This window comes from Drosophila biarmipes, chromosome 2L (assembly GCF_025231255.1).
Source record: "Drosophila biarmipes strain raj3 chromosome 2L, RU_DBia_V1.1, whole genome shotgun sequence".
Classification (NCBI taxonomy): domain Eukaryota; kingdom Metazoa; phylum Arthropoda; class Insecta; order Diptera; family Drosophilidae; genus Drosophila; species Drosophila biarmipes.
In genome coordinates, this window is record NC_066612.1 from 19,354,062 (window position 1) to 19,373,404 (window position 19,343).

At 41.4% G+C, this 19,343-nt stretch overlaps 1 protein-coding gene across 4 annotated transcripts in view; it reads right to left on the reverse strand.

Moving 5' to 3' along the window:
• LOC108033960 (neuroligin-1) overlaps positions 1 to 19,343 on the reverse strand; it is a 28,470-nt gene that overhangs the window by 6,706 nt on the left and 2,421 nt on the right. Inside the window, exons 1-2 of one of the 4 annotated variants that reach the window (XM_050885147.1) lie at positions 3,973 to 4,081; positions 2,777 to 3,796 (exon numbers count right to left, since the gene is read on the reverse strand). In XM_050885147.1, the coding sequence (XP_050741104.1) occupies positions 2,777 to 3,573 (797 nt within the window). In that variant the 5' untranslated portion in view covers positions 3,574 to 3,796; positions 3,973 to 4,081. Of the gene's footprint in view, positions 1 to 2,776; positions 3,797 to 3,869; positions 4,082 to 19,343 lie in introns of those variants that run through there. The other 3 variants (XM_050885148.1, XM_050885149.1, XM_017108665.3) reach the window with 3 other exon arrangements.

Here is a 19,343-nt window from a genome sequence, read left to right on the forward strand (position 1 = left end):
TTTCGAAAACTCCCAAAACCAGCTTGCTCCTCTGTAGCCCCCCACCGCAAAAAACGCATTCGACATGTTCGCTAGCTAAAAATTAATACTTTTCGGCAAAAAAGTTACACCATAAACTATTTATAAGCGAATGTAACAATTTTTGTTTGCTAACTTTTCCGAGTGTTAACAGGCAGCGTTTTATTCGCTGTTTTATTCTTGTTTCGCGTACACGGAATTTTGAATTTCAATTTCGCCCCGCTGCCCGAAAAACTATGCTATGCGAAAGGCAAAACACATGAGCATAGGTTAGCTATAACAGGCTTATATGCAGAACGTATAAATAACCGTCTGAAATATTAAAAGCTTTCAGCGGTATTCCATTTTGTTGGATTCCCCAGGGCCACACGCCCGATTTTTTAACGTATGCATTATTGATTAGAAAATATTGGCGACAGATGCGATTGATTAATTACCTCTGCACAATACGTTGTATCCACCCACTCGTTTTCTTTTGAATGGGATGGGACCCTCTCGAATCTCAAGGGAGATTCCCTTTTGATTAACTCCTGTTTGTCGATTTCTGGCATCTGTTGCTGCATGATAATGAACCGCATTCATAAACGACTTCATTTCGGGGCAGGCTGTCGTCACACTCTGCCACAGGAAGTAATTAAAGAACAATTTTCATGAATTGTGGCTAAGCAAACACCACAACAGCAATGGGGGAGCTCCTGCTGAAGGACCCCAAAGTACTTCATCCAATCGCTTCATCAAACACACTTGTTGTTCGTGCATGTCACACGGAGCTTTCACTCCTTCATCGAGTTCAGGCGACGTGAGAAGGATAAGTGTGAAAGTGCCCAAGTAGGGGAAACTTTTGTAATATCGCACAAACTTCACTCGGGGCTCAGCATTTCGCTCGCTTGTTCGCTCAATAGCTACACAGAAAAAAACAGGATCCATTTCATATGGTATGAAGTATCATTACCATTTCATAATGTGATTCCGATACTAAGGAATGGCTTTTCTTGAAGAGGAGAACTATTTACAATTTCTCTCAAATACAAAAAAATAGAGAAAATGCCGGATAGGGCCTAAAAGGGCTTTGAATAAGACCAATAAATGGATATTCAAATCTTTCCGAAATGGAAAAGGTACACTTCTTATATGATAATAATAATCCAAATTTAATACCAAAAAAATGTTTTTTATAAAGTCTTTTTATTAAATATAAAAAAAGAGCTAAATAAATCTAAAATTACTCAAAGAAAGATCGAGATAACATATTCACAACTCTACCAGATATTGTACAATAAGAGAGGAATACGCAAAGACTTTACTATTATTAATTCAAATCATCATCAAACCAAACTCTTTTTTCTCTGTGCAAAATAACCACAATACACCATCAAATGCCGGCAATGGCTTATCGAACTTTTGCGGCTCAGAGGTCCTTGACGAAGGCTCCTGGAGCCGTCAACTGTTTTGTTATTAATTGGGTGTGGAGCCTCGCTGATTCCGATTCCGATTCCCAATTCGATTCGCATTCCAACTCCCATTCCCCGGGAGAAACACTAGCAAGAAAGTTGGCTGTTTAAAATCGCAACCCCGAAACTAACTGACGGAGAAAAAACTTTTTAATTGTTACGTATACAGTGCAAAGTTGTGGATTAATTCGAAGTAGCGCTTTGGCTTCATTACGGGCATCTCCGCCACCCCTCGTCCCCGCGGAACTTTAAATCCTCAAACAATGCTTTGGGATTTCCGGGAACTGAGAACTGAGAGCCGGGAGCCCGGTGCTTGGGCCGGGTCCCGTAAACTTCTCACTTGCAGGCCAACTCGAGCGTGGGAGGTCCACACCCGGACACAGACCCAGACCCGCTTACTGCCAGGCACCATCCACACACATATTTCATGAGAATAATTATTAAAATTGCTTCGGATAAAGTTGCGCTGCGGCGCTGTGTGAAAAAGATTGTCCGAGTGAGGCAAAAGGCGAGCCGTTCAGCCTGAGACGACCCCCATGTGGCGCCCAGATTGCGATGGCTCCGGCGGAGGCGGATAAGAAGGTGGCGCCGTGACTCACGGCGAGAAAATATGCCTCCCTAAATGTAACTTTGAAATTAGCATCTTGATTTTTAATGAAATCAAGCTATTAAAAGTTTTACGGGCTCTCCTATATAGGAAAATTTTAAAATAAATATCATATTATTAAATCAGTGCCAACCGGACGAAAGATATTAAATTGGGGCTAGATTTCTTAGTTTTGCAATAAAGTTTTTGTTTTATCGTCATATAAACTTATCATCATAATATAATAAAACCAATCATATTATCATAATATACATAGCTGAAGAAGATATCAGAAACTTTAAAGTTTCAGAGCACCTTTAGGTACTTTGTTTTTAGTGTTTTTCTAAAATAACATTACACATCTTATGTACCCCTGATCCATCGTTTTTAGCAAGGTTTAGGTACAACAAAAAAAACTGCGACTTTAAAAATAAAATAAAATTTTCTAGATGCTTTTTATAGATAGATTTGGGTACCTGAAACTATGGCCGCTCAGGTCGTCTCCAAAACAGTATTACTCATTCTAGATTCCAGAAACGAAAACCGCTCAGTGTATCTTAAAAATATACTACACATTTCACCTGGGCTGCCTAGGCAATGGCCCACGTGAGTGTCACGCAGTCAGCGCTGCCCAGAAAGTTTTCACTTTGTCGAGGACGACCCCCCGGGGAGGCATAATCTTGTGACACGCCAAGGCGCGACTCCACTCGACTCGACTCACCTGAGACTGCCCACCGGGGGCGAGGCGTAGGGGATGCCCAGGAAGGCCTCCACGAGCGGCGAGGAGCGGACGACGATGCCCCGCAGCAGGCCGTACTTGGTCTTCACCGTGTTGCTGCCGCCGTGGAGGCAGTCGCAGCAATCCGGCCACAGGCTGGTGAGTAGCAGGAGCATTAGCAGGGTGCAGGCCTCCGGGTGTCCTGGGTGTCCTGCTGCATGTGCGGCTGGATGTGCCGGGTAATGGAGGTGTCTCCTCCGCGGGCCAGGTGCTCCAGGTGCTGGCGGCGGCGGTGCTGACGAGGCTGATGCTGCTGACGTTGCTGATTGCTGGCGCCTTTGATTGTGTGTGTCGGTTTTGGAATTCTCTAGAAATCTCTTTAATGTTATCAGTCTTATAATGCAAATTCCCGTTGCCATGATGCGGGCATCCGTTTCCGCATCCGCTTCTGCTTCCCCCTTTGTCTCCGCTCCCGCTTCCATTTTCGTTTCCGCTTCCCGCTCTTTATCTTTATCTTGTGCATCCGCTTCCGCCAGCGTTGGCTGCGCAATTGAAGCGGCGATAGTTTTAATGCAAGCCATCAAGGAACCGAGGCAAAGTAAACCGTAAATGTGTAGAAAACGCGATTGAATTATCTTAGTTTGTGCCGCTGCTGATGGCGCTGCCGCTGCCTCCGACGTCCTTGCTCCCAGCTTCAATTGGCCCGGCCCGCTTCCGCTTCCGTTTCCGGTTGGCCGTGACACTTGCTGGGGATCGTGGGAATCGAACTGTGACTTGGACGAGGACTTGGACTTCGACATGGACTTGGACTTGGGCTCGGACCGGGGCGGGATGCGGCAGGATGTCGGGTCCGCTTCATTTTGACAGCCGTTGTGCGCATGTTGAGCTTGTGATTCACGTACACGGCCGTCATGGTTGGACCCTAACGCTTTGATTTCAAATATTATACACTGAACGTGTTGGCCTCTGCTCTATGAAAGTCGCAATTTCAGCGTAGCCTAGTCGTCCCCTCCGAGGAAATATCTGCAAATGAATGAGAAAAGCGAAAAGTGTCCAGCATTAGAGATTTGCTTTGGCAATGCGACGAGCTGCTAACCAATTGAGTGGGTTAAGTGGGTGTGGGTCTGGGCCTGGGTGTGCCGGGCAGCAGTGCAGTGCCGTTGTGCTTTTCTTTTATGAGATTGCAGTTTGCAGATTACCGATTGCCATGCGGAGCAAAGTGCAGTTGGGTTTGTGGCTCTGGCGAGGAGAGGAGGGCAGAGGACAGCAGAGAAAAGGACCTTTACGCTGTCAGGCTCGGGTCTTAACTGCGCCACGCATCAGAGCGTGGCATCCTTAAATAGCCTTGGTCAATGCATCCGGCCAAGCAGCCGAAGGAGGCAGCGCCAGATGCCGCACTACCAGTACCAGTAACAGTGCCACCAGCAGCCTCCTCTGGGTACACTCAGAGAAACGCAGGACTCAAGGAATTAGGAAAACAACATTTGTAGCTAAAGAAGAGATGTCGTTAAGCTAATAGAATTGGTACCTTTTTTATGTGTTATCCATATCATAAGAAACCGAAGAATATTTTCAAGAGGTATTACTTTAAGAACTTAAATTTTACTGTTTCTTTTTAAGGCATTCTAAAATATAAAAATTGATTCTAAAATGTTTTTCAATAAAACTTCCTATGTCAATGAAAGTATATTGGTTGGTAGAAAGTATCCTTATATTAATAGGAAAAAAAAAATAAAAAAACGATTCATATATTTATTTTAAGAAGGATTTAAAATTTAGGAATATAAAATTTAGGAATTTACCTAATTGTAAATTCTATAATGTACTAACATTTTATACAACTTGAATATTTTGTATTTAAGCAATGTGTTTTACCACGTATTATAATTATTAAAAAGTTTATAGACCTCAGTTTTTGGCCGTCGTTGAAAAGGGTAAAGATGCCAAGTGGCTTTTGAAGGCAAGGACAAGATCTGCTTTAATATTTCTCCAAGTGTTTGGTAATGCCAGTGCCTGCTTGGCGCCCACTTTATGGCTGCCTCCTCAGGGCGAGGCACGTTTGTGGTGATGGCGATGGTGTTGGTGCACATGGTGCAGGTGCAAAGCGCTTTGCACCGTTTGACCTCGCCTCCTACCCCATCTCCAGAGCCACCTCAGACCATCCCATTCTCATCGTCCTGTTGCCTCTGCTAAAGGCTTTTGTGAAAGCCCGAGCAATGGATGATTGCAAACGTGTTGGGTCCCTGCGAACTAGTTCGGAGGATGTGTTTTATGGGGAGTAAAAACTGGTGATTGATGTTTGAATCGGTTCGAATGGCAATCTTAACGACATGCGGTGATCTTCTCTGGTGCACTCAATTGCTATTTTATTTCTGTTAAGTTGAACCGAAAACAATTATAAATTATAAATACCTTAGTTCTTAGGAAAAGACAGATAACTTTCTGAATGAAAAATCAAAAATGAATATCCTTATAGTTTAAAATGTTATATACGTTCTTTAATTTAAGCGAGCTTATGAGTATTAAAAAAATGGAAAACCCATAAGCATGGACCTGCCTTAAAAGCAGCAAGCATATTCCAGTATATTAATCCTTAGAAATAGCTCCATTTGCATGGGAATGCGCCGGGAATAACCCACTCGCCACATTACAATGTTAATCCCTAAATGTGGGCTACGCAAAATGCGGGTGAGCAGGCTTTATTCGGGTTAAGATAAAAATGTGTAAATCTGTCAACCTTTTAGGTGTTAACTTAATGTACTTAAGCGCACATAGGGCACTCGGCAAATGGTGGAACTGGACTAGAACCAGGAACGCCAGAGCCCCAGAACCCCAGAGCCCCGGAGCAACACAAATGTTATGGACTCCTAAGCTCTTGTGGGCCTCATTAACAAACGCTGCTGTTCTGCGGGTTTCAGCCGGAGGAAAAAGGAGATACGGGGCGAGAGTGCCTTCGCACAAGCGGGCCATATATCTTCGCCGTGCCCGAGCCGAGCTGTTTAAATCCGTATATTTTATAAAGCTAAACAATTGGCGAAAATAAAACAATGCCAGAGTACACACTGCAGAGCCGGCTGGAAACTAAACCGAACGAAACGAGACGAGTTGAGCTCAGTTGAGATGACTCCGGGTGAGCAAACATACATTTCACTAAATTGCAGCCATAAAACTAAAGTTTAACTACGCTGCGGACCCGGGAATACGAGTATTGCCCATGGCCCCCAAATCCCCTAACCCATGGCCCTTTAGATTTTCTACGTACGTTCGCTTGAGTATGGCTGTGTATGTTGACAACCAAAATGTCGGCACGTTTTTCACAGAAAAAATAGCTCGTGTCTTTCACTTGACTCCTCTCCCTTCCGGACGGCTAATGCGGTGAGTCATGGTCGACCGGGATTTTCGAATAAATTTCTACACTTTTCAATTAACTAAAAGCTAAAAATGACATTCTTGCTGCAGCCCTGGCAGCCCTGGCAGCCTCGGCAGCCCCGGTAGCAGGAGCATTATTTATATTTACACAACCGCTTAAAGTAACGCTTTTCTTGGAATGATAAATATTTACATTTTCCTTTATTCGCATTGCTTGGCAAATGTCTTTCATGCCGTGCGTTTTCTTTAGCTCTTTACGTCGCTTCAATTTTCTTTCACACAACTGTGTGTATGGGAAATCTGTAAAGACCGATAAAATTGCATATTTTTCCATGAAAGGCGTCGGCCCGGAGGGGTAGCAAAAAACGAAGAAAGAATTAAGGGGGTGTCAGCGTCACGCAGACATTTATCCCGGGCATCACGAGCGTTCATTCACACAACTTCTGGAGGGGACGAGGGTCAGGAAGGGGGCTTCACTACACATGCAGATGCTGGATACACATACAATCATATGGGGGCGGAAATGCGAGGAACTGGCTTGGAAATCATGGCAACGCAAACAGGAAATGTTACGCTCCCGTCCCGACTTACTCAGGTCTTTTTCCCAACTCCGCTGCCAAGAAAGTGATGGCGAGGTAAGAGGCGGTGCTCCTTGGAAGAACTCCAGGAATCGACTATGTTTTTCCCAGCTGAGCAAAACAGCGAATTATCGAGCTTCAAAAGTTATGCTGTGGATTTCACCGAGTGTTTCTAGCTTTCCATGGATCTCGTACTTTACAAACGCGTATCGAGAACCCCTGTGCTTTTTAGGGCCTTACAGAAGATAAGATAAATCCTGTTTGAACGGAGCCAAATGTTGGTAGCGTGGAATAACAAAGGAGGATAATAAATATGGCTGTACAAAAGATAATGAATTTCAACAGTATTTTAATTCCATTTAATCCAGGGAATCTTTTTATATTATATCCTTTTTATTTATATCCTTTAATATTTTAAGGTTTTAAGGGTGCTCTGATATTTTTGGGTTCAAAAAATATATGTTCTGACCTATAAGCATTTAAATTCATTAATATTTTAATGCTTTTTATTTTTTCAAATATTATCCTAACCAATACTTTTTACTTTATTTTAGATTTTCTAAAAATCAAGCTTAGAAGCTTCAAAATGGTGTCCCTCTTGCTACGCCCATGGAACCCTCCGAGTGCCCCAGCCAAGCTTTTTAATGGGTAACTGGCCTGGAGAAGTGGCAAACCACCCGCAACATCGCACAAGCACCCACACCCATGACACCCATGACACCCACAACACCCACACACCATCGCTCTCCTCGCCTTGTCAATGGCAGTTGCTGGGTGAAGTTTTTGCATTAAAAGTGGAAATAAAAGTTGCAAGACGCATTAAAAATTGTTGCATTTTACAATTGCGATGGAATTGCAATTGTGCAATGGCGATGGCAATTGCACTGCAGCTGGAATGGCTGAGATGTGCCAGAGACAGCGATGGCTGAGATGTCGATGCTGAAGGAGATGACGAAGCTGCTGATGATGCTGATGAGGACAATGCTGGTTGACGGTTACAAAACTGCAGCGCTTTTTAATAAGTTCGCCAAATGAATCCCTCGGATAAGCTCATGTATTCCCTCGCCATTTTGCCCGACAATCCATGGAAGACAACTGAAAAATGTACGGAAATTGCCAAAGAAAAGCCAAACCAAGGCAATATCTTTCGTTTAGTCAGGCATTCAATTGATTTTCTACAGCAGGCATCAGGAAATAAGCTTTAAGAGAGGGAAACCGAGAGCGCAAGCGAGATGGGGGAGGAAAAACAATGGAAAAGCGACGGGAAAAGGAAAATATTTATGAAAATAAATAAAGATTGGGCTACCATCTCCACTGGATCTCAGCAATGTCGGTTAAGTCTTTATGGCGCAGCGTTTCTGCTCTAACCAAATGTTATTTTATTTTTCTTCTGCGCCGTGGCACACAAAAGAAAATTTGATAAAAATCTGCAGACTGTTAGGCAAATATATTCCAAAACTTTAAAGAGAAAGCTGAAAAGTTGTATACGAGTATTTTTCCCAATCAAAGCACAAATTTGCGGACGGCAAACATTCTGTGGTCTTTTGGCTGTTTGGTTGTTCTAAAGTCAAAACACCTAAGCTTTGGGAATTTCCATTTGTCAAAATAGAATTCGAATTTTGCTGGGCTCCCCTTCTTGCGAAGCAGGTATTGATTGAAGCTGGGTAGAGAAGGTTTAATAGAGCAAATTAATTTGGCAGGTATTATAATACAAATTGGCTTGTTACTAAAAGGACTTTTGATTGGCTTAAGGACTTAACAAAAGAATCTCCGGCAACCATATTTTTGGAGCTTTGATTTCAGCTTTCATTTTCCATAAATAAATTCTTTTTCATTTGTACGAATTCAACATGTTAAGTGAAGCATGAACAAAGAAATCGAATACAGCATTTTATGTGGGTACATCCATCTGAAATTTCACTCTACCTTCTCGTTCTCCACAACACACCCTGCACACCAAAAACCCATTTAATTCCATTTCTTCATCAGGCAAATGTACTTGACCCTCGTTGGCAAATCGTTTGATGAACCCATTTGGTGCAATCATGAAAATGCGATATAATTAGCAGCAAAGTTACAGGGACTCGCAAAGGACCCAGGACCTACAGCGATTTCAATTTCGCACCAAAAGTAATTGCGCTCCCTTATCCCTTTTTTCGTTACAGCGCGTGTTTTTGTTTTATTTGTCATTTAAATTATAATTCTCATTTGACCTTTTTTGCGAGCAACCGTGTTGTTGTGCGAGTGCGAGTGTGGGTCCTCCTGTCAGGAAAAAGGACGAAGCGTCTGCTCGAAATGGCAAAAGGCGAAAACCGTGCGCCAGGGCAGGCCCAGAATGTGGAACTACAAAACATTTCAAATGCCATTTAGAGCCAGCCGTCGCTGTCGTTGTTGCACCTCACTCACACAAGGGTCAAACACTCGGCGAAATTTAAGTAGCTCTACTAATAAAAAAACTAGTTTTGGTCCTTAAGACAGCGGGGAAATATACAAGTAATTTGATGAAGCCCAGTGCACTTAGAGGATGGATTTTATATTAAGGTACACTTACGTTTTAGTGATAGTTATATTTATTCCTACCACGAAACGATAACAAAAAGTTTCTGATAACGAGAGCGCCTTAAACGAAAAGTTTTTCTTCAACCGAAAGTGAAGTTAAAAGTGGAGCAGGTCTGTACATTCACGCTTCTCCAAAAAGAGGTTAAAAATAAGTCAAGCTGTAAACTAAATAATGAAATCCTTTGCCCTGTTCATCAATTATATTTAATACTACGGATGTAGACCTGAATATTAGAGTTTAGTAATTTATTCAATTTTTGTTCAAAGACAATAGTCATACCCATACTAAATATCTCGGTAATATTCAAAGTTTTTTAAATATATAAATATATGGGATATATCCTTTTTGAAAAAGAATTCAAACATGATAATGTTCGTATTTCAGTTAGTTTTTCTTAAGTTCTTTGAAAAGAAAAGATTTATTAATAATCAAAAATACTGAATATTGAAATTTACAAATGTATTCACATTTTTTCTCAAGAAAGTTGAAATTCAAAGTTGAATTCATTAAATTCAGATAGTTCTTCAGAGAAAGAACAAACATTTTCATCTCAGGAATGAATAAGTTCCGCCACAAAATTATAGCGCTCCACAGAGAATTTCTTTTCATTTGTTAATGCATGATAATTTCATACTTGACCAAACGTAATTAGGGTGGACCCTAAAATATGAAATTTGACCTACACTGGAAAAGCTGTCGGTCTACAGCTTTCGCTGTGCGTCGGTATGGATCGCTGGGATTCTTCAGGTGTAGCCATACGTATACAGACGCACTCTGTGGGCTCGATGGCATTTGCCGGAACCATGGGCGGTGAAATCACAGAACTTTCCCCTTTCATTATGCTGCAGAATAAACGAGGTTACATGGCTGCTTGAATCCACAACCGAATAAGACAGGAGAGGGGCCGGGAGTGGGGGTCCGAGGAATGTCGGGGTCCTGGTGGTGGTCCCGGGCACTTGGCAAGCCAAGCTCTTGGGTCTCCTCTTTTTGTGCCGCTCCCATTTCGCCAGGTCCAAAACTTTGTTATGTATTTTCCACACTCATTTCTACTTTTTGTGTGAGCTCTGTTGTCCACATTGAAGATTTGCCGAGCTGGCGAATTCCAGTCGGAAATGCACTTCTTTCTGGGCCCACAAAAAATAACAAGGAAATTTGTCAATATGGCATAACATATATATACGAACTGGCGCAATCCAAACACAGCATGACCCACTCTTTCTGGGCGACTGACCCACTCCCAATACCGCTGGCAAGGATTTATATATTACGCCCAGTGCTTTTTGGTAATTAGAAAACAATTTTATGTGCACAATTGTCGGGCGGAAAGTTTGCACAAGTTGACAAATAAATTTATTGCCATATCTGCGTGCCAAGGCAATGCGAAAGTGAATATGTGTCTGACATACACAGTCAGTCAAATTAGAGACCCAGCCCTTGGGCTGCTGGGGACGGAAATCGAAAATAAAGTTTGAACAGAAAGCTGAAGGTTAAACAAGTTTGTGAAATCTCTGGCTTATTTTTTGTGTTTTTAGCACCAGGGGAAATTGCTTTTTAATGGACTTTATTTAGATGGGTTCAGGCAATTTAGCTGTGGGTATGCAAAATGCACACTTCCTTCGGTTTGTTCATTCTGGTTTGGCTATTGGAAAAAACACTTATTCTGATATTCAGAGGTCTTTCTCTCGCTTTTTGATCAAGATTGGATACTATTAATATGTTCTTATGTAAAGGGCATAGTCAAGTTGCTGCGAAATTCGTTTCGAAACTCCTTGGAGTGAAATTCACACCTTTGGAATTTTCAAAGACCATTTATAATGAATGTTCTTCTGGGCATAGCTTGAACATTAATGACTTTGGTAGCTTACACTTCCTCTAACGTACATTGGAGTTCCCCCAAGTCAAATGAAATAATTATCAATTATGTGGGACACGAACACACAAGGCTTTGTTGTTCGGTTAGTTCCAATTCTAATTATAATTACTCCCCCGGGATTCTTTGACGCCTAATGACCTGAGGACGTTGTAGCTGCACACAAAATGCAAATGAGCCAACTCTGGTCAATTGAAACATATTCTAGGCTGATTTATGCAAGTGTACATACATATATACATGGCATGTAGGAGGTGATTAACATGGGAATGAAGATACGGATAGGGCCGCTGTGTGGGAGGCGGTCCAAAGTGGGTGGCAATGGGCCTCCTGCTGCGGAGACGACCAAAGTAAAGTTGACCAAATTACGCAGGCATAAATTATTTATGACTGCGGCAGGAGGCAAACAGGCGTGCAAACACATTCAACATACCCAACTCAACTTAACTCAACTAGTCCCAGTTCGAAACTGTTAATAGTCGGCACAAGTACAGTGGTACTTCCTCGGCCTCAACAACTATGTGTTACAAGAGAAATACTTGGAGTGTTACAGCAATGCGTAAAAGGAAGTTAGGTAAAATGGTGCTAGATGCATTTTTTCACTTTCATTTGTTTTTGGAGAAACAGGTTTATATATTGAGAATAAGGTAAACTAGTTTCACTTATGCTTTAACAGAACAGAAATTCCAAAACTCAAGTTTCCAAAACCAATAATTTTTAGGATTGTTGCTGTACGAGGTGCCACAAAAATGACTGAAGGATAAAAATCGCCTGGAAAGTTACTAAAAGTATTGGTGTCAACTATATTTTTGCATACCTATTGACAGCTTTAAATGTTATAAATAAATTCCTGGCTTTATTGTGACCTCAAGATCGCAAAAAGTCACTATCAAAGTGGAAAATGAATATTTTGTTGCCTACTTTTCGACACCTTTGTTAGAATACGCTCCTTTCTCACCAACTTTCCTTGAATAGGGTTAGTTCCGCTGAGGCTCTACTGTGGCAAGATATAGTGTGGGTAATAAGGCATTTCCAAGTGGGCTGGGCTGCCATCGAGAGGAGTCGAGGTACTTGGGCAAATGTAAATATGGAAGTACACTCCACATGCCGACTGCCGATGTCGGCAGTGTGGCAATGCTTTTCCCGATGCTGGGGCACTCCACTTATCGTATTTACTATGTACTTAGTATAATTAAATGGGCTTAATGCAAATGCTCAGTTTGCGCCACTCGACTGAAACCAGTCCTACTAGTCAAGTTTATTCATCGCTCAGTTCGAACAGCTGCGTCGCCAGAAGTCTCTTGTTTTTGCGCATTTTGTGTGACTTTGTTTCGTGCTGCTGCGGAAATTGAGATCGTTTGTAATTTAATGAGCATGTAAATTAAAAGGATGCACTTAATGCCCACATACATACGGATATATAGGCATTAACGTATGGAGATGTGTGTGCGGCACTTTATCCGATGTGTGTGCGATGTACATCCCCTCAGCTTATATATCCAATCGTAATTTATTGCTGCCGTGAAGCGAAAACTTTCAATCGGTGCCAATGGAATTAATTTGAGCCTGCGCACACACACATGCACAATCGAGTCCTTCTCCTCTGCACGTATTGTTAATATATTTATGTATGTATCTAGGTGTGGGAGCGCTTCAAGTGTGCATACTTGTTTTACCCCGGCATCCATATGTATGTGTCGGTGGGTGCCCCTAAGGTTGTGTGTTTTTGGTTAGATCCTGCCAGGAGAAAGAGTTCTCTTATTTCTCGTTTTTTCGCTTTCCAGGGGCTAAGTCCTGCTGAGCTCTGCCCAAGGCATGGCCCAACTCCTTTCGGCATCAACCGATTTGCCGGGACTTACCATCCTAAGTGGAGCGTTATATTCACTGAATTTTGATTAGAACATCCTGTCTATGGTGATTTTGCACAGTTTTCCTGCTCTACTTCGAAAAAAGAACATAATTTAGCCGGGGTTGGAATATTTTAATTGGGTAAAGTGGCTCTTGAAGGTTCAAAGGGCTGTGCATAATGTTGCTATTATCAACAAGTATGAAGCCAAAAAAGGTTTCGGATTTTATGCATTGAAATATATATATTTAGTTGTAAGTTAACTCCAATTTCCTCTTTTACCAACTTTCGAATATAAATGTATAGTAGAGTATATTCTAAAGCACTGAAAAAGGTAAAAAAATTCATATGTTTCTTAAACAATAATACAGTCTTCTCCAAGTGTAACTTTTTATTAGAATTTGATTGTCCAGGGTCGAGAATCTATACAATGTGCAGTGATTATATTAAATTAAATTCATTTGGCAATTATGAATTGCTTCCAATTCCTTCACCATGAAATTATTGAATAAAGCCAATTATTTATATTTATTGTAACTACGCATTATGTTCGGGTGCCACCTCCGGACGAATCAAATGCAATTATTTTTAAAATTGATAGAGAAATAATTTCGCAAATGGAAGCCTCTCGGCATCGCAGCCAGTTGCCGCAGAGCAGAATCCTCTCTTGCCGCACTCCACATTCTGAATATTTTATATTCCTCCGACATTTGCAGGCTGTGCTGCAAAATCGGCGGGGGCGAGCACACATGTGAGTGCAAAAGGGCAATTCATTACGCAATGATAATTAACATGTAATCAGAGGCGGTAACGACTTGGTCAGAGTTCGTCGGGGGTCGTAAATATGGCGGTGGGGGCATGAATTTTATTTGCGCCAGCCCCGAAAAGGAGCTGCACTTCCTGCGGGGCGTTAAGGTTGTTAACGCGGCAAATAAAAGAGGAGAAGGTAAAATTGAAACTGCAAAATCGACTGCATAAATCAGTCCGAAGTGCTGCCCCTTGTATATTTCTTTTCTTTTTCCCTTAACCATCTCCGGAAATGTCTGCCGCTGGCGGCCGAGTAAATGGCATATCAATGCGTGATTACGTATACGCCGCATGGGCCAAACAAATTGCCGTGCCTCTTCAAGCCAAAGTGGCGGCGTTCGGGGGCGTTCGGGGGCGTTCGCTTCATTATGCCGAATGCCTACGTGCACTACTTATTTATCAAGTGATGGCGCGACTCTGGAGCTGCCACCCCCACTCCCATCGGCACCACCAGCCCATCGGATCCCATGCCAGCCAGCGCGCCTTCTTTATTTATGGAAGTGACTCCTCGCTGAGTGCGAAGTCCTCGCATATCATCCATCCAGTATCCAGCATCCAGCATCCCGCATCCCGCACCCACCACCCAACACCCCCGAACTGCCCACAACCCGCTGGGTCATGCTCTCGATTGCTTCCGCATCATTGCACACTGGTTCAAGCAATTTGATTCGCCGCCTCCCAACAATAATTTGCCAAATACGATTTCATCTTTTGAGGATATTTCCGTTTTTTAAACCTTTTGTACCCCTAAATGAACAAAAGTAAGATGCAATTTCAAAGAGAAGATATCTCAGCTTAGATGAAAATTCAGGTTGGAAAGCAAATAGAAAATAACTAGAATATTCCAAGCTTGAAATCGCAAAATGGTAGTGAATCTAAGCTTTTGCGTGACCCCTCCGTATTAGGTGAGTTTTGGGGGTAAGTATAGGAAGCTTTGCTTATTTGATTTGATTTAAAAATTCCTTTACCAAGGCGATTGGCATTGCATTCGTAAAATTCATATTTATTTTCTGCAAATCGGCTGTCCAATGCAATCATGCCATTTTTACTTTTAATAAATAATGAAAATCGTATTTACTCTGTCCAAATAAGGAGAGAAAAAGGGACACGAAGGAGAAAAATTAAACAAAGTGTTATTGAACATGTACATTTTTTATTGTTTTTTACGCATTCATTAAGAGTGTTACATGCGCAATTTGTTCGACACTTTTTGTTAAGGTCACTTTTAGTTGGACGAAAGTGTATATTATTGTTGAGTCGATTTATTTGGTTTTGTTAAAAAAATGCAATAGTGTTAATAGTGTCAGGGAAGAAAACTTTAAATACAATTTTTGGTATTTGTGTAAATTCCATTGTATTTATATGGAGAATAATAACCAAATCATCATACATTTTTAAAATATGGTTTAAAATACTTTTATTGTATAATTATTTATTATATAAATATTTTTGTTTATATGTATATGTTAGTACATGCCACTGCATAAATGTAATATATTTCTTTTAATTTGATGTAGAAAAGTTAAGGGATAACAAGATAGTTTCTATACTTTTTTACTTTCCTTTAAATTTTAAGTTTTTCCGCTTGTTGTACTTATTGCAATAATGATTGTTAGGGTCAAGCAACTTATATTTCCAATGGTTCGTTAATGATGTCTATAAGCGCGCAACCTTATGAACTATTCATAACAATTCCCGACCAGTGTGCCTTGTCTGCGGGGGACAGTCGTCGTGAGATACGAAAATAAGAGCCAGGATATACGAGGATATGCCACATACCATATTTGAGTGTGGGCGCTGGGTAAAGTGTGCGTTTAACGTCTGCCTCTGATAATGAGGAGCGTGTATCGGGCAAACACAGAAGATACATAGGCCGTGGGCAGAGCCGCATCTTTATCCTGATCCGCCTGCCGCCTGCTGCCTGCTGATGATGTTTGCGTTTGAATAATTTATGACACAATAAAAAAGCAGGAGAAGCCATCCTCGAAAAGCTAGGAGGGGGCTTTCGGATTTGGATTTCGAATGCGGGAATGCCAGAGCCACTGCAATATGGCCGCAAGGTGCACAGATACGGTGGCAAGTTGGGCGACCAAGTCCGTGGCAACTGTGGCTATGGCAATGCCATTTGGTTAGACTCTCTACGAGGCACACGCACACCATTCATCCGGGGAAAAAGGACGTCGACACAGGCACAGGCAGCGTTTTTATTCATTTCGAAAAATGATAATTGGCTACTGACAGCCGCAGGGGAGGGGCATCCGAGAGGGCAGATGGGGATGGGGGCTCAGACCGGCACGGAAAATTGGAGCGGGATGGCCGGCTTCATCAGAGGTTGGCTTCTGTTTGCTGCTTAGTGGGCGGTGGGATCCTTGGATACCGGGTAATCGCAAAAGGGTTTATGGCTTTCGCTTTTGTAGCAGGAAAAACTGCTGAGGGGCATTGAATTCGATTTCAAAAAGCTAATTGCAGCTAACAGCTAAGTGCCAGGATCAATTAGGGATATCCTTTAAAGTGTTCTGATAATATTTTCAAGAATCATTGTACCTTAACAAGCTTATTTGTTTGATATGATGGTAAATTCATTGGTATATGTAGTATTATAACTGACTTTAGTATATTAAACCTCTAGCTCTTTTTATTATCGCAATAAAATTTTTACTGGTTTTTAGCCTTTTAAATAATCCGAAAAGCACAAAAATTACACACAGTAAAAGAATTTAAGTATTCATAAAATTTGTTATAATTTTCAAAACTTTATTAAGGGGAAATAAAGGAAATGAGTGTTCTTATGGAGGTTTACGGTCTACATGTGTGTTGTAAGACTAGAAATCCCCGAGCACTGACCACTAAGTATCCCACAGTCGGGATCCCGACAGTCCTCCGACTTTTTTTCGTGTTCCGTGCTATGTTGGCGGCGGCTAAATCAGAAACAGAATCAGAAACAGAAACAGCCGCGTAGAGTGGAGTAGGGCAGCGGAAACTGTAGCTGAAGTTGAATGGCAGTCTGAATAGACCGCCGCCCGGAGAGGGATGGAGATAGAGATACTGGAACTAGATACTAGGGGCCACCGAGCGAGACGGCCTGCGAGTGCAAAAAAGGGAATATAAATTGCCTCTTAAATATGGAATAAGTGCGGAAAAGTGTACACCAGCCGACGGATACCAGCGAACGGCAAACATGCACATAGATAAACTATATAGCTTCTGGCCAAGATAAACAAATACAAATACAAACACAAATACAAGTACAAGCTCAAACACAAACACACGCTCGCACACGCACTGGCAAACGACTGGAAAAAAAGTGGAGGAATCTGCAGAAGATGAAGCCAAGTTTTGTAACAGTTGCAAAGATAAAGCAAAGTGGGCGTGTAATTGCGTCTGTATGTGTGTTTGTCAGGCAGCAGGGGCGTGGAGGTGGGAGTGGCACCCACCGCCCATTTCTTCGGCCTTCCCTGCTCATCTTCAGGCTCATATTCCTTCGCTCGTGTCGCCTTTGTGTCCCTTCGCATGGAGCACAGAATCCTTTGGCAATAGACACATAAATTCTAGCCAACACAACATTTCGATTCAGATTCATTTCCCATTCAAAGCAAATGACTTCGGGGGCGGGGTCGTGCCGGGGGCGGGGTGTGTAGTTCGGCATGGGTCCCAAAAGTGTTGAATCTTGTGTTTATAGCCATGTAGATTTCTCGCCACTACTCATGTCCCTAATCACTTGGCCATTTGTTAATTTTCCACTCTCGCTATGCTATATTTTCAGAAAAGAAAGCAAATGGATACACAAAATGCTTTCTTCTACAGGCGACTGTCAAAGGGAACTTCGGAAAATGAAAACAAAATAGTTTATTGGACGCTAATTTATGTATTTTCAATACACAAACTGATTTTCCTAAGCTTAAATAATGGCGGCTTCCTAATATGCAAATGATTTTGAGCCATAGACCATTTTCTCCCATGAATAAAGCCTAATTTAAAATCATTCATCATGGACACGATTGAACAAAATAAACAAAAGTTTTAATTTTTCCTAAAAATACTGCGTATGCGTAATAATTAAAAACTTTTTTTAAACATTTAAACCCTTATTAAAGTTTTAACAATTTTTGCACAGTTGTGTTGGTTTTATCTACCAATAGGATCCACTGAATTTTTACCATAAAATAAACATTCACTTTCATTGATTTAGCTGTGCCAAGGGTCAACTTATTTTTCTTTTATTTGTTCTGCAGTAATCATAACTCAGTCATTATTTATTTAGGGTTAACAAACGTGCCGATTGGTTAAACCAATTTCAAAGTTTATTTTTTATCAAAGTGTGTAAACATTGCTGAAAGCTCAAATTAAAATTATTTCTGTTAAAAAAATACAGGTGTTGAATTAAAATCGTTAAATTACTCTTATTGTATTAAATGTAATTTAATGCTAATAAATTATTATGTTTGTTCTGATAACATTTACCTAGTCCCATTTATTTGTGTCACACTTCGCCTGACGATTGTTTATTTTTGTTTGTTGACATTCGTTTGATTGTGACTCACACCACTTTCGCACAAAAATGCCATTCAGCTTCGTTAAGAACGAATTGGCTTAATTGATATTTTTCCCGCATAAGCCATTTACTAAAAATTATTATTCCAGCCCGATTTAACAAGGTAAATATATTTTTGCATAATTTACTCAATGGTGGCTAACGTGCAGAATGCGTAATTATGGCAAAGTGTAACTACTTTGCATTCGATTATAATTAAAATTTTATGGCGGGTTTCCCTCAATTAAGTTAAAAAAAACTTTTTCATGCACGAATAAAACATTCTTGGTTGAAACGTTTCCTAATTTCTTAGTACCTTTTTAAACAGATACTGAGTTATGGTGGCATATTTTAAGTCAATCTTTTTGCACTGACTAGAGCTTTTATTTAATTAAAGGCAGGTCTTAAATGTAAGGCACTTGCTACGAAGTACTGCACCCGATTTGGTCTAATTAAAATTCCAGTCAATTGCTCTCTTAAAGCGATTTCTGCTTGATTAGACACCAGACATCCCCCGGCGAAATTCGATGAGCACGCTAACTAAATTGGGAATTCGAAATTAAGCGAAATTCTCCAAGGTGTAGACTGCAATTTTGCAATCAAACATTTAACTCATTTCTTTTGCCGCGCTGGTTGCCTCCTGCTTGGCTGCAAGTGGAGGAAATGGCTAAGGCGGTCTCATAGACATACAAAACACATACACAAAGTTAAGTAAAAGAATATGATACAAAGGTAAAGCCAAGAGCCGCACAAAGTTCCACTTCCACCTTATCCCTCTGCCAATCCCCGGGAAACCCATCCTCATCCACGTCCACCGTTTTGGCCAACAGATCCGTTAACACCACAGGCCACGACTTTTTCTTTTTCCTCCGGAGTCTGAGTGCCGCACAAAGTTGCCGCCAGCCAGCTCGCACATACATACTATATATGGGGGGATATATATACATGGATGATATATACACAGGTCCCGCCATGGACACATCGCTTTCATTTTAGGTGGCGCAGAACA